We start from the raw sequence: 14,015 nt of genomic DNA on the forward strand, positions 1-14,015 counted from the left end.
AAGCCATTTGTTTTTTGTTCTAGAAATGATTTATAATAGCTATTATTTTTCCTCCAACCTTCGACGTTCATGAAGTATTGAGATTATCTAACTCTTCTCCAGATTAAATAAGGGACATATGCCAGGCAAATGGGGTCTTAGGGTTTTACCTGTGCTAGTAAGAGGACTTCTCCCCTTCTCTCAAAAGTTACAGCTGCTACAGAGCTGCAGCGTTCTCAGATTCAGGGTCATGGATGGGCTTCGGTGGGTCCCTGAATCTCCTGAAATCATGCCCACAATTGTGCGGGAGAAGAACCATGGCTTTCCTCAATGTCCTAAGATCTGTTACTTTCACTGGCAGACCTATTTAATCCTGACAGAGAATTAAAAATTACTTTTGACTAGTGTGAACGTGGGGGAATCTGGAGTCCCATCTACCTGTTATTCTAGTGTTACAGCCGCTGGTGTTCATTGACACAGGGATTATTAAATATTTATTACTCAGCTGAATAGAGTGGGCATGAACTAGATTCAGATTCATTAACCACACTGTAATGAAGACGTTATTCCAACCTAAAAATACCCTACACTGTCAGTACAGTTTCTTACTAGCAAACTTTTCTCTCTCTTTTTTTAATTGCCTGAGATGTTTCAAACCAGAGCCCATAAGGGAAAAGTAATGAGTATAGTGCCTTAATTTAAAATTCTCTTACTGTCCAAAAAAAGGAAAAGCAATCACTTATTTGGAACCTAGCCAGCCTTACTTCTAATATGCATGTGGCTCATGGCTCCAAGTCTTTCTCACATGCAGGATATATGTATTGCAGACCTGTTTGATGGTGCTATTCTAAGCAGACTAGGTCTTGTCTGCTATACAAACAGGAGTGAAATTATACAATGTATACTCTACAAATGGCTTCCACTGTAACTGCCTTTACACTGTATGTTATGTTGATGGATATGAAAACATACAACTATTTGTATTAGCTAAATATTTCTCTAAATATAGCATTAAAACATTTTTAGCCAAAAACATATTTCAGCAGTTCTTCCTAACAAAAGCATTTCATTTATCCAAATAAAAGAGAAATGGTTTAGAATGAACACTCTCAGACATTAATACGTATTATAGTCACTTAAAGTTTTTTTTTCCAGTGAATGATTATAAAAACTACAAAAACCTAATATTAGCATCCCCACAATTTTCGCCGAAAAGGATTTTTTTTAATAAAGGAAATAGTGAATTTCTGAGACAACGCAGAAGAGGGTGCAGGTGGTCAGCGGAATACAAGACCTGCTCATTGCCAAGCATTGCACTGGCCAATCTACATATATTTTCTTATTCCCCTTAACCCATGGAATAGTTATTTTTGTCCTCATTTTAAAGGTGAAAAAATTGGCACTCAGTGAGGTTTGAGCGCATTTCACTCTGCAAAAGGTAGGTTTCACATCCCCCATGGAAGTGAGGTCACACAGTATATATATATCCGGAAAAGCCCTCTCTAAGAGCACGTGCAAAGCAACATCCCCAGAGGGAAAAAAAGATAAATGTGACAACATACATATGATAAACTTCTCTACATAAAAATAAAAACCCCACCATAAGCAAAATTAAATAGCAAACATTAAACTGGAGAAAGTATTTACAATATATGACAAACATCTAATATGCTCATTATACAAAGAGATCTTTCAAATAAATGTTTAAAAGGGTGAATAGAGGGGCTGGCCCCGTGGCCGAGTGGTTAAGTTCACGTGCTCTGCTGCAGGCGGGCCAGTGTTTCACTGGTTCGAATCCTGGGCAAGGACATGGCACTGCTCATCAAACCACGATGAGGCAGCATCCCACATGCCACAACTAGAAGGACCCACAACGAAGAATATAATGCAACTATGTACTGGGGGGCTTTGGGGAGAAAAAGGAAAAAAATTTAAAAGTCTTAAAAAAATAAATAAATAAAAGGGTGAATAGAGCAAAACAGTACATAATAAGCAAGTGAAGGGGAAAATTACAAAAGATTAATAAATTTATTAAAAGATTTTCAACCCCAATTAAAAATAGCAAAGAGCATTCTATTATTTCTTTCATTTAAAATGAAGCAGATGCTAATCTCTTGCATTACAGCGCCTGTGAACGAGCAGGTGTCCCAGGACTGGCCGGCGGGAAATAATTGTGCAAGATCTCCCCGACACTTGGGCACACGCAGAGCATCCATGTCCTTTGCTCTAGTGGCTTTACTTCTGGAAATTGACACTAGGAAAATAATTAGCAAATGCACAAAGATATACATACAGTGATATTCATTATAGCATTATTCCTAGTAGTAAAAAAGTAGAAATGAGTCAAGTGTCCAATAATTGAAGGTTGATTAAATATATTATCATATAAGGGAACATTACGCCATCATTTAAAAATAGTTAATGCTATGAGACAAGAGTTGATGGTACTTATGCTACACAAGTTTTTGGTACAATATAGATATATATAATGTATAGATATTATATAGTTAATGTATGATTCTATTTTTGTTTAAAAGAAAATACAACTAAGCATAAAAAAATACTGTAATATTGTGTGTATATATATACATACACACATATATATACACCAAAATGTTAATAATTGTCTTCTCTAGAGTAACAATATTGTAGACGATGTTTTATTTTTCTCTCCATGATTTTCTGTTTTTATATTTTTTTCTTAAAACTGACCTGTGTTACTTTCTGTTGAAAGAATGCTACTTTAAATATGAAAAATCATTGTCTTCTTGTTTTACCTACTTCTCCCATTTTTTAATATGAAGTATGTTTCCCTTTCTTCCAAGGGTGTATCTTCAGTCTTCGAGTCCGCACTGGGAAAAACGGCCGCTTCCGAAGCCTGGGCGACCCCGAGGGCCGCCCCGCCGCCGGGCGCAGCGTGGGCCAGTGCGGCGCCTCCGCCTGCGGCTCCGGGCGCTGCGGCCACGGCGGGGCGTGCGTGGAGAGCGGCGGGGCTGTTCAGTAAGTGGGACATTGTTCGGAAAGAAAGCAGCAGGTTATTTACATTCTAACTGGTGCTCTACGCACGCAACTAGGAGCACAAACTGATGCTCATAGTTAAAATGTTTTTCTGTAGACGTGCTGGGTGACCGGGAATGGATAAAGGCACCTAAAGAGGGTCAGCACAGCATTCATGCCTCTTCTCGACTCTTTTAAACAAGAAAATGAATCACTGAATCTCATTCCAGGCACCAGGGGAAATCTATCTTAAATTCATAGTGTTGAGTTTGTTGCCAGAAATGTTAACGATACAAGGATTGTCATACTGTTTTTTGCGTTCACGTTTGGGCCCGAGCTCCTTTAGAAGGGGCCCTCTCTAGGTGGACCCTAGCAAAGCTGCGCAATTTGACTTCTGAACGACTTCACCAGGAAGCAAAACCTGGGCCTGTTGAGCGGGAAGAAAAGAACGAAGGACTGTTGTCTTATCAATGACTGCTCTTGCTGAGCATCTCTGTGCATACGGAGTATATCAGGGGCTCTGCGAACATGCCCGAGAAAAGGGAAGTAAGCTCTGTCCTTCCATTTCTTACCCTCTAGCTATTCGTGAATTTCTTACGTCTCATGTATGAGACAGCTAGAAAGGTATTTTTCAAAATGTGCCCCCCAGGACCCATCAGCAGGCGTGATGCACCTCTCTACTTTGGCTGGTCCCTGCAAAGCAGTGGGGAAGTGGGGCATCAGAGCCCCCCTGGGAGATGGGGGTGGAGGAGCATGTCTTAGTCTGAAAAGCCCCAGTGAATCCCTTACCCTCCCTGGACAATCCGCCTCCAGCTCCTCATGGAAAATGTTGGAAAGCGAAGTGCAGAGTTCAAACAACTTCCAGTCGCAGTGCACCGGGCTGGTGAGAAAAGGCTTTTTGATTGGGGGAGGAGTAGAGAGAAGCTGGTCATTAGATCTTCCTATTTCTTACCGAAAGCTCTCCAGTGACTTCTCAGGACATGAAGAACAATATCTAAACCCTTCACAAAACCCATCAGGCCCTGCGTGATCTGGCCCCCGCAATCTCTTAGACGGTCTCTCTTATCCTCCCTCCCTGTGTTCAGGTCCAGTTAGCATGCAGCTGTCCTTTGAACACACCAAGCTGGTTCCTGCGCCTGGACCTATGCCCTGGGTCTTCCGGCTGGAGGACCCTAGCCACCGTCTCCACTGGCTGCCTCTTTCTTGTCACTGGCTCACCTCTCAGAAAGGCACTCCCTTAGATCAAGCCCAAAATACCCCGCCCAGGAATCATTCTCTATCATATGGTCATATTTTACTTTCTTCATAATAGATCACTCTCTGGTTTTGTTTATTTGTTTATAGGTTATTATTTTTCTCTGACAATGGGCCTGCTCTCGCATGCTATCATTGTATCCCCCACATGTAGAAGAGTGCCTAGCACAGAGTAGGCATTTACTAAGACCTTGCTGAATCAATGAAAAAGTGGGAGGGATCTTCATTCCAAAGGTTCTAGGCAAAAGCACAAATTTAAGGGGGCCGGCCCAGTGGTGTAGCGGTTAAGTTCACACTCTCCACTTCAGCAGCCTGGGGTTCTCAGTTTCTGATCCAGAGCATGGACCTAGTACTGCTCATCAGGCCAAACTATGGCAGCATCTTGCTTCTTCCTCAAGCAAGAAGAGGAAGATGGGGAACAGTCTTCCTCACAAAAAAAAAAAAAACCACACACAAGTTTAAGGACAAGTGAGGTGGCCCCATGGGTCATGATAATGAAGCCAAATGGACTACACAGGGTATTATGTTGATTAGCTATGAGAAATGGGGCAGAGGATGTATGGAAGAATGAGAAACTTACATGATAGATAACAGATTTGATTTATGTCAAGAAGGAGACAACAGTTCCAGGGCAGAAAAGAGCCATGGGCAAGACAGACACTGGCAAATCCCCTCGACGTCCCTTTGCAGCATGTTGGGAGACAACTAGGAGACAGTTTTGGAAATCGAAGCACATTGTTAAGATCCTGGTTCTAATAAATAGCCATAGAAAGGGAAAGGAAAACATTAATTTAAAAGATTGCAGGGAAATGTCATGGTATTTTGTGACTGACAGAATATGAGATGAGAGCGAGGGTTAGCAGGAAGTCCCATGTAAATTCATCCAAACCGAGTACGAAAAGGCTTGATGTGTTGTGGGAGGGCCAAGACTCCGGGTGTGCTTCATAACAGGTGGGAAGTGTTAGCTGAATTTTAAGGAAATCTTTGAAGAAAAGAATGTGTAATTTGACCAAGTCCATGGAAGAGTTAGGAACAAACTGTGAGGCCTGGGCCGCCCCTGTCACGGAGCAGTGTGTTTCCGCATTAGCTTTACCATTACGATTTTGTCTTACAATTTTTTTTTTTTTCTTAAAGATTGGCACCTGGGCTAACAACTGTTGCCAATCTTTTTTTTTTTTCTTCTTCTTTTTTATCTCCCCAAACCCCCCCTGCACACAGTTGTATATCTTAGTTGCAGGTCCTTCTAGTTGTGAGATGTGGGACGCCTCCTCAACGTGGCCTGATGAGCAGTGCCATGTCTGCGCCCAGGATCCGAACCCTGGGCCACCGCAGCGGAGCACGTGAACTTAACCGCTCAGCCACGGAGCCGGCCCCTGTCTTACAATTTTTAATGAAAACTTTAGTTTCCTTTACAACTTATGAACGCTGATCTGCTCTATAACTAAGCTTAATTATTTAGAAGCTCAACTTTACCTCACTTCATCTAAAGAAATGTGGTCATCTCCAGGAGACTGACTAGCATTCTTTTATTATTTTTCATGTGCTAATAAATAAACTGAGAATAATAAAGAATGCTGTGGTAAAGAATGGGGAGTGGCGGTAAGAGAGCATGTAAAGCGAAGGTGCAGGCAGGAAATAAATCCCGACTCCTCCCGGTTCCATGTGGAACGAAGGGCTCCGTTCCAATGGAAGAGCCCGTGTGTTCATCTGGGATACACGGTGCCACGTCCAGGAGATGCCCAGAACTGTTTGCAGATTATTTTGATTTATATAGAAAATGTTCTTGAGTTGTGATAATAACAGTAATGCCTTTCAATCGCACAGCACTTTGTGGCTAACGAAGCATGTTTTGCATACATTATTTCCATTGCTCCTAATTAAAACTTCCGAAATTAGGGCAGATATCCCAGTACAGTTTCACAGATGGGAGACTGAGCCCCAGAGATTAAAAGTGAATCAAGAGGATGCACGAGCACCTAGGATGTAGTACAGCAGGACCCAAAACCAACCCTTCCAGCTCCCGGTCAAGCGCCTCCCCAGAACCTAAATAGTAAGAGATGAATTTAAAGGCAACTAATAATTTAGGTAAGGTGATTAAAGTGCTAAATATATCTTTATCTGCTGGATGTAATCTGTTCATTTATTCTTCCTTTTAAAAAGTTAAGATGTTGAGATTCTTTTTAATTGGCATTTGATATGTTCTCCAAATTGGAAGTACGTGACCTCATAACACATTCCCTGGGGATTTCATAACCCGTCTGAGTGGAAAGCTGTGTCTCTCGGACTTAACCTGAGAACCTTGATTTAAATAGCAAATAGACGTGAGTAATAACGTACAATGGGAGTGGTACCTCTGACAAGTTTCCTGACAGGATTCTAGAATCTTAGCAGATTGTGACCAGCATTTGATATTCTCTTTTTGACATAAAAAAATATTTACTATATTAGTTACTACATGTGAAGCCTTACTGTAGAGTCAGAAGGGGCTCTTCTGACTATTATATAACTTAATCCAATTATGGCTCCCTGAAGTTCGGTGAATTTTATGGCATGCAAATTATACCTCAATAAAGCTGTTTAAAAATATGAAAGTTCCCACTCACGGATATTGAGCTTCAGTGGCAGCAGGAGTTTGAGTAGAATTGTATTACTTGTGACAGTTTTTGTAATTCTGCTCTAATCTCCATCATAAAGTCCCCTCTTTAAAGGAAATTGATGTGTTCTTTGTAACATACTTTTCAACAGTGTTTAAGAAGTTTTCCTCTATCCTTGTCCCAGCCAGGCTCTTAGTTTTATATGGCTCTACTCTTTTACTTTTCACCTGAAACAGATTAATATTACATTCAATTTCTAGGTAACATTATAGACAGCTCTAAGCTAAGGTTCAGTCTTTTCCTGAGAAACAGCTAACATATGTTAAAATATTTTTTAAATGCTTAAGAGAAAAGTCCTAACCCAGAAGCATAAATTTCACGGTGTTAGAATCAATTTTAAAAGCAAAATCTCAAAGCTGGGCAAAATGTCTTAACTATGCACAGCTTAATGGTACGAATTTTTTTTTTTAACTCAAAATGCTGCCTTTAGTTCCATTCCTCACAGCTGGGGGTGGAGAGCATTGCTTTGCTCTGCAAGGGGCGTCTCCTGCCGAGTAAGGAGGGAGGTGGGGCCCCCTAAGGCTGCGACCTGGTGCTGGGCTTTCCGGCTCCCAGTCCCTCAGCGCCCACAGCCCCAGCTCTGTTCCAGCCCAGCTTCTCCAACCAGGAAGGCAGGGTCCATGTAAGGCCTTTGTGCTCTGGGATGAGCTCCGTCCGATGCAACAGAGAAACGGCAAACCATTCCTGTCGTTAGGAGGCTAAAACAATAAAAATGAAAGGGTTCGTTTAGCTCTAACATAGCCCTATGTGGATGTGTGTTTGGTGCAAAGTGTTTTTAAGCAGATTTGACTTCATTTAAGTTGCACTTTGCTTGCCCTTAAAGTTGCCTCCTGAGGGACTGAGGGCGATGGGCAGCTGTGTTCCTGAAGGAAAGCACAGGGTAGGAAAACAAAACCTACAAAAACGCGTGCAATGTAGAAACGAGCAGCACAGACCCTAGTACAATAGCAGTTCAGAGAATGTGGATGTAAAATGAGAAAAGCCTCCGAGGTTTACACCAAGTTCATAAATGTGGCTTACTGACAACATAAATCTGTCAGTGAGCACAAAATCTCTCTCATCCAGTGTCTCCTAATTATTTTTTTGGCTCACAGATACCTTTGAGAATCTGGTGAAAGCTCAAAATCTTTTCCCCAGAAAAATGAACATACTTAGGACACAAAAAATTGCATAAAATTTTAGAGGTTTGCAAAGTCCCTAGAGCCCAATCATAGACTCTCCAGGGCTCCCCACACTCCCCAGATTATGAATTCCTTGCCTGGTTTGTCCTCGTCCGTGTATGTGAGCCATCAGTGCGTAGTTCCGTCGTCCATTCTCCTCGGCTGGACTGTGGGATTGTTCGCCAGCCAGTGTCGGCTCCCTGATCGCGCCTTCCTCTAACCCACGCTGAAACTTCCTAAAGCTCTCTCTGCTCTCATCACTTCCAGCTCAACACTGTCCTTGGGCTTTCATGGCCAGCGCAGCAACATGTGAATCCTTTAATCCTTCCCTCGAGGAGTACCATGACCTGCTGTCAACCTGTCTACTCCCGCTACACTTTTCTCTTCTCCTGCACAGTTTTCGAATTAACCGTATCACTCTCTCCAGCCTCTCAGGAAACACCCCTCACCAAACAACCAGTTGCATGTCGCCAGCTTGTGGCCCCCTGCCTGGCGCTGGTTTTCCCTCCGCTCCCCCCCCCCCCCCCCCCCGCTTCCCCCTCACTCCTGCTTGTTCAGCACGGTACTCCTCATTTCCTTGGAACTGCTTTTAGACTCTGTTTTCTAGGGACTCCAAGTCAAGACTGATACTATTTCTTAGCCAGGAGATTAGCAAAAAGCTAAAAAATTGACTGATTTAGTGGTGAGGCTGTAGAGAAACGGACACTGTGCTTACTGGAGCAAACTGTACTTGTTAAGGCCAAAGACTGGAAACTCCTCACACTAGGTGTCTAGCTGGGAAAGCTGAAGGAGAGTCATACAACAGAGGGCTGTGCAGCTGTAAAAAAGAATCTTCCGTGTTGCTATGGAGTGATCCTCAGGGTACATTAAGTGAAAAAAGCAGGGCAGAGAAACATAGAAGAAAAGAGAATAGTTATAGATAAACAGATATAAATACATATATAGAGCAATACATCACACATATGCTCATATTTTTCTAAGAAAAAAAATAAGGGAAGTGTTGGTGTCGCGATCCAATGTACACACCAGGATAGATGCAGAGAGGGCTGATGGCCACTCTGAGTTTATTATAACCAGCATTTCAATATATACACAGCTTACATCTGTTAAACATACACAGGTGTTCTGGACAATGTAATTAGCGGATGCCAAGAATTCTTAGTGATTTCTCAAGGAGACCTCGATCGGTCTCTGTTTTGATATTATCATGTTTTTGCTGTGCTCGTATATTCTTATCTCGGAGCATGCAAGGTCTCCTAGGCAATGGCCCCTCCTGCTCCCGATATCCTGTCTCCATCTGTGCTCTGGGCAGCCGTGCCTGGCTTAGGTTGCCTCCCTCTGGATATCTTACCTGTCTTTGGCTAACTGGCCTTCTCACCTCCAGGTCACAGTTTGTTGGCAAGCCTTTTCCAGTGATTATTAACCCTTCCTGCATCAGGGGTGGTTACAGGAAGATCATGAAAAAAATGTATAAATGGTTACCTATAGAATGAGGAAGAGAACAAGAAGTGACAGCGATGAAAGCTAGACATTTAAAAATACAATTTGCTTTATTAGTTTTTATTTGGGACTAGGCAAATATTTCACCTGGTAAATCAAAAATGAAAAAGAGTAATTCTTAAACATTGAAACAAAATAAAGACATAAATGAATCCAACTGTATTTCAAGTTGGTGGTATAATCAAGTAGAGAAAACTTAAATCAATGGATTTTCAAAGTATTTTGACTGTGCAGTGGATTATATTCTAAGGACAAAAAGAACCATACAGATACCCTAAATTACATCCTATGGTCTTGATGCTAGTGGTAGCATTGGTAGTGTTATTTTGAAACTATAGATAAAAATAGCTAAATAACAAGATAGCTAGATGGAATGGATAGATACATGGATGGATGGATGGATGTAAAGCAAATGAGTAATTATGTTGATATTTATCATTAGGAATGAAGATTTTTAGCTTACCAGAAAGAAAATATAGATATAAAATCAAAAAAGTAAAAATCTTCTCATGTTTAGTTTTTGTTTTAAAGATTGGCCCCTGAGCTAACATCTGATTCCAATCTTCCTCTTTTTTTTTTTCTCTCCAAAGCCCACCAGTACATAGTTGTATATTCTAGTTGGTGGTCCTTCTAGTTAAGCTATGTGGGATGTCACCTCAGCATGGCCTGATGAGCAGTACTAAGTCCGCACCCAGGATCTGACCTGGTGAAACCCTGGGCCACCCAAGCAGAGCATGGGAACTTAACCACTCGGCCACAGGGCCGGCCCTTCATCTTTAATTTGAACTGGAAATAACATATGAATTCATGGCTTAATTTTCTTTTTCTAAAAACCTTATTTCCTAGCTATGGCCACTAAAGAGGTCTAGAAACAGTAATAATTCAGTAGCAATGAATCGCTCTAGTGCTAAATTGTCATCTCCAAATACCATTTTCCACTAAAAATGAACTAGGACTTCTTGCAGAATTGGACAGTCAGGTCTGGGCTAGGAAATGCATGATATGAGTGGATGTCTTTTCATGCCCGAAAGCAAGAGGGTTCTCAAAGACTGCTAGGGTCATTTCAAAAGAGGACTGGAGTCAACTTAACGAGACTCCCACTGGCCAAAGATGTGACAGTGTCAGAATCACAGAGAATGAGGTCTGTAGCAGAGTTAAACATGCCACAACACCAAATTCACAGAGTTGTAGTGACACTCCACGTCCCCTAGGGGGAAAACTTGTAACCTCTGGAGGCTGCGAGTGTACTGTGCATTATTCTGAACTTTGATAAAGGGGAAGATGGATGGGTTCAACCTTCCTTTCCTATAAAGCTTGCATTTTAGACTATGGTAGCCAGCCCTCCGTGGCCCCCAGTGATTCTTGCTTTGGTAGACACATGCTCCCACAGTCTTTGCCACACTCAAGAGGGCTGACCTGTGTAAAGAACAGGATAGTCTACAAAGCTAGGTCGGAAGTCATTGCCACTTCTGCCTTCCTCAAATTATTAAATTTAAGGATTAAATGATCGTATCCACTGAACAGTTTTAACAGTGGGCATACTGCATTTTATGTGGTCCCTCTGGCAGTTGTGTAGAGGATGCATTTGCAGGTGGCAAGCGTGCAAGCAGAGTGACCTATTATGAGTCCAGAATAGTAATAAACGTTTATTGTTGCTTTAAGCCATTACATTTGGGAGTAATCTGTTATGCAGCAATAGATAACTAATACTAAATAATACTAACCAGCCAGATAATTGACGAGAAGTAGTTCTTAATAGAACTGAGCAAGTACGTGCAGGATAAATAATAGAAATGAGAAACATCACCATTTTGTAACCACCAAAGAAATAATGGCTGCTTGAACTATTTAGTGAAAGGTTGATAGGAAACTATATAATGGTTGGAACAAGCTAACAACACTTAACCAACTGGTCCGTCATAACACAATTAAATGCAGAACTAACGTTCTGTGCCTCCTGATGCGATGCAGTTGGACCTTGACAGCACCACCTACAAGCGATTAAAAAACCTGAACGTGAACCTAATCAAGTCTCTACATCTACAAGTTTATGAAAAATATGGGCAAAAGAAGAAAACTAGTTAAATGACATCATAAGGATATAAACAGCCAAATCCGGAAATCAGGAAATTCTACTGGACAAATGACACAAAACAATGGCATGGATGGAAAGAAATACAGAGGGAGAATTTCCATCTGGGAAACAAGCCTTGAGACACATGCTCTGAAGATGCATTTGTGGAACTTGTTTGGATCCTGGTGAACTTTCAAAAAAAACTTTTTTGACACAATTATAATTAACTGAACACAGAAATTGGATGATATTAAGTAATTAATATTAATTTTGTTGGGTTTGATAATGGTATTATGGTTGTGTTTTTAAAAGTTTCTTACCTATTAGTGATATATACTGAAGTATTTACAGATAAAATAGGATTTTCTTCAAAACAATTTGGCAAAAAAAAAAAATAGCAGAGAAAAAAACCAGATGAAACCAAAGAGCATAAAATTGACCATTTGAAGCTGGATAATGGGTTCCAAGAGCCCTCATTCATACTATTTTTATTCTACTTTTGTGTACATTTGAATTAGAAAATAATAGTACATATAATGCACATTTTGTCTAATTTGTAAAATTCATAAGTATAAAATAAAAAGAATACTCATGATCCTACCAGTTACAGATAACCACTTTTAAAATTGGGGATATTTTACTCCAGTTTTTCCCCACCTTCAGTTCTTATCTGCTAAAACAATATAAGTCCATTATTTGATGCCACCTATGGAAAAAGTATTTGGAGGGTGTAGATTCTAAAGTAAGTTCATACTTTCTTTTCCTTTATTATTTAAGTAGCTAGAACATAAGTGTCAGAAGTAAGAATTCAGTGTAGATTTTAATCAAGCCTCCTTGTCACAGTGGTTTCAGGGGAACATCTTTTCTCTCCTGGTCGTTGTGTAACTCGGATGTCAGTTGCTTTCTACCAGACCGTGAGATCTACAGGAACTGTGAGAGACCAAAGAGCTTCCCAAGATCAATGCAGATTCCAGGAGGAAAGTGTATGTTCTCAAAGCCTTCCTAGTTCCGTGGTCTTGCTTCCACTCATACAGACTCTACTCCATACCATGTATGCCTAAAAGTGACAGTCAACTCCTTTGATTCCTATTAAATGAACAAAGACGTTCACGCTTGGAGACAGATCAGATTGTCTACGTTGGGGCAGGGGGAGGAGATGAGTGCAAATACAGAAGGGAAAAGTTTACATCATGGCCACCTACGTAACTTTCAACCTGCAGTTTGGTCATCCCACCACTGCAGTAAATACGTGGCCACTCCACCCCATCTCTTCGTCTTCTTGTTATTGCTTCATTTTGCTCCACCTGACTCTCTAGGTTAGAATAAACCAAATTTCTCTCCTGGTCTCAAGCAAAGAAATTTAGCTATCTTCTTTTTGTATTCCAGGGTCATACTTATAGCAGGGCAACTAGGGTCCTGCATCTACCCCAAGCAGCTCATCTAGTTTCCCCAAAAGATTTCCCTCTCTAAGAGGAATTAAGGCCAACTGTGAACATAATGCAATGTTCAGGCCCATATACCTGGAGAACAGAACCTTCCGGACTGAGGTCCACAGACAGGTGCCAGTACTTTCATTAGTATGTAAAGAGGAACTTCATCTCATCCTCCTTACATTCTAGGAGGTATCATCAAGAGTTTGGTGAGTGATCTCATCGGCAAAGAAAGGCAGACCCTGGGAAGCATCAGCAGGTGGCGAGATTATAGCAACCCTTCCTTATAAGCGTGCTGAGTCCTGACGTGCCACCACATTCCAGTGTGCGTGAGGTTCACTTGTTTTAGCACTTGTCTGCATATTCTTCAAAGGCTCCAATTGTGAGCATGTCATTTGACATCCAGTATATTTTGGCAGGTAAAATGATATCCATCACATCACACTTACCTGAATCTCCCAACTTGATACTCAAATGGAAATAAATCATAAAGGAAAGCAATTGACATGAATGAAGCCATCTGCCACAACAGATGGTCTAAGGAGAAGGAGATTCAGCCATGATTCCTTTTCCCTTTAAATAGTAGAGAAAGAAGTTGAATATTCAGAAGTGGAGTCCTTTAGGCAATGGGATCATCTATTGCTAAGTAACATGCATTTATTCCATTATTCATATGACTTTGTTATCATATCACATAGATTTCATTTTAAGTACTGTATCTGTTTTTGCTTATACACAGAAAACCCACAAATCTGTAACCATAACTTATCTTGAGATGCAGCTCAAGGTGATAAAGGGCTTTTTTTGGTGAATTAAGTAGAACAACAGGCAAAGGGCTGAAGCATCAATGATATGATAGCTAAGAATATTCAAAAGATCTTCAGAATTCCTGACGTTATACATAGAACTGTTTTCTTAACTCACATCCATTCCAAAATGTTAGCTATCCTCAGTGGCTAATAGATAA

The 14,015-nt window shown here is 41.0% G+C and overlaps 1 protein-coding gene across 1 annotated transcript in view; it reads left to right on the plus strand.

The window, feature by feature from the left end:
• Nucleotides 1-14,015, plus strand: part of EYS (eyes shut homolog) — a 1,407,877-nt gene that overhangs the window by 1,341,467 nt on the left and 52,395 nt on the right. The window contains 1 exon segment of the mRNA XM_046639782.1: nt 2,805-2,979. Coding sequence (XP_046495738.1) covers nt 2,805-2,979 — 175 coding nt within the window.

This window comes from Equus quagga, chromosome 15 (genome assembly GCF_021613505.1).
Source record: "Equus quagga isolate Etosha38 chromosome 15, UCLA_HA_Equagga_1.0, whole genome shotgun sequence".
NCBI lineage: Eukaryota > Metazoa > Chordata > Mammalia > Perissodactyla > Equidae > Equus > Equus quagga.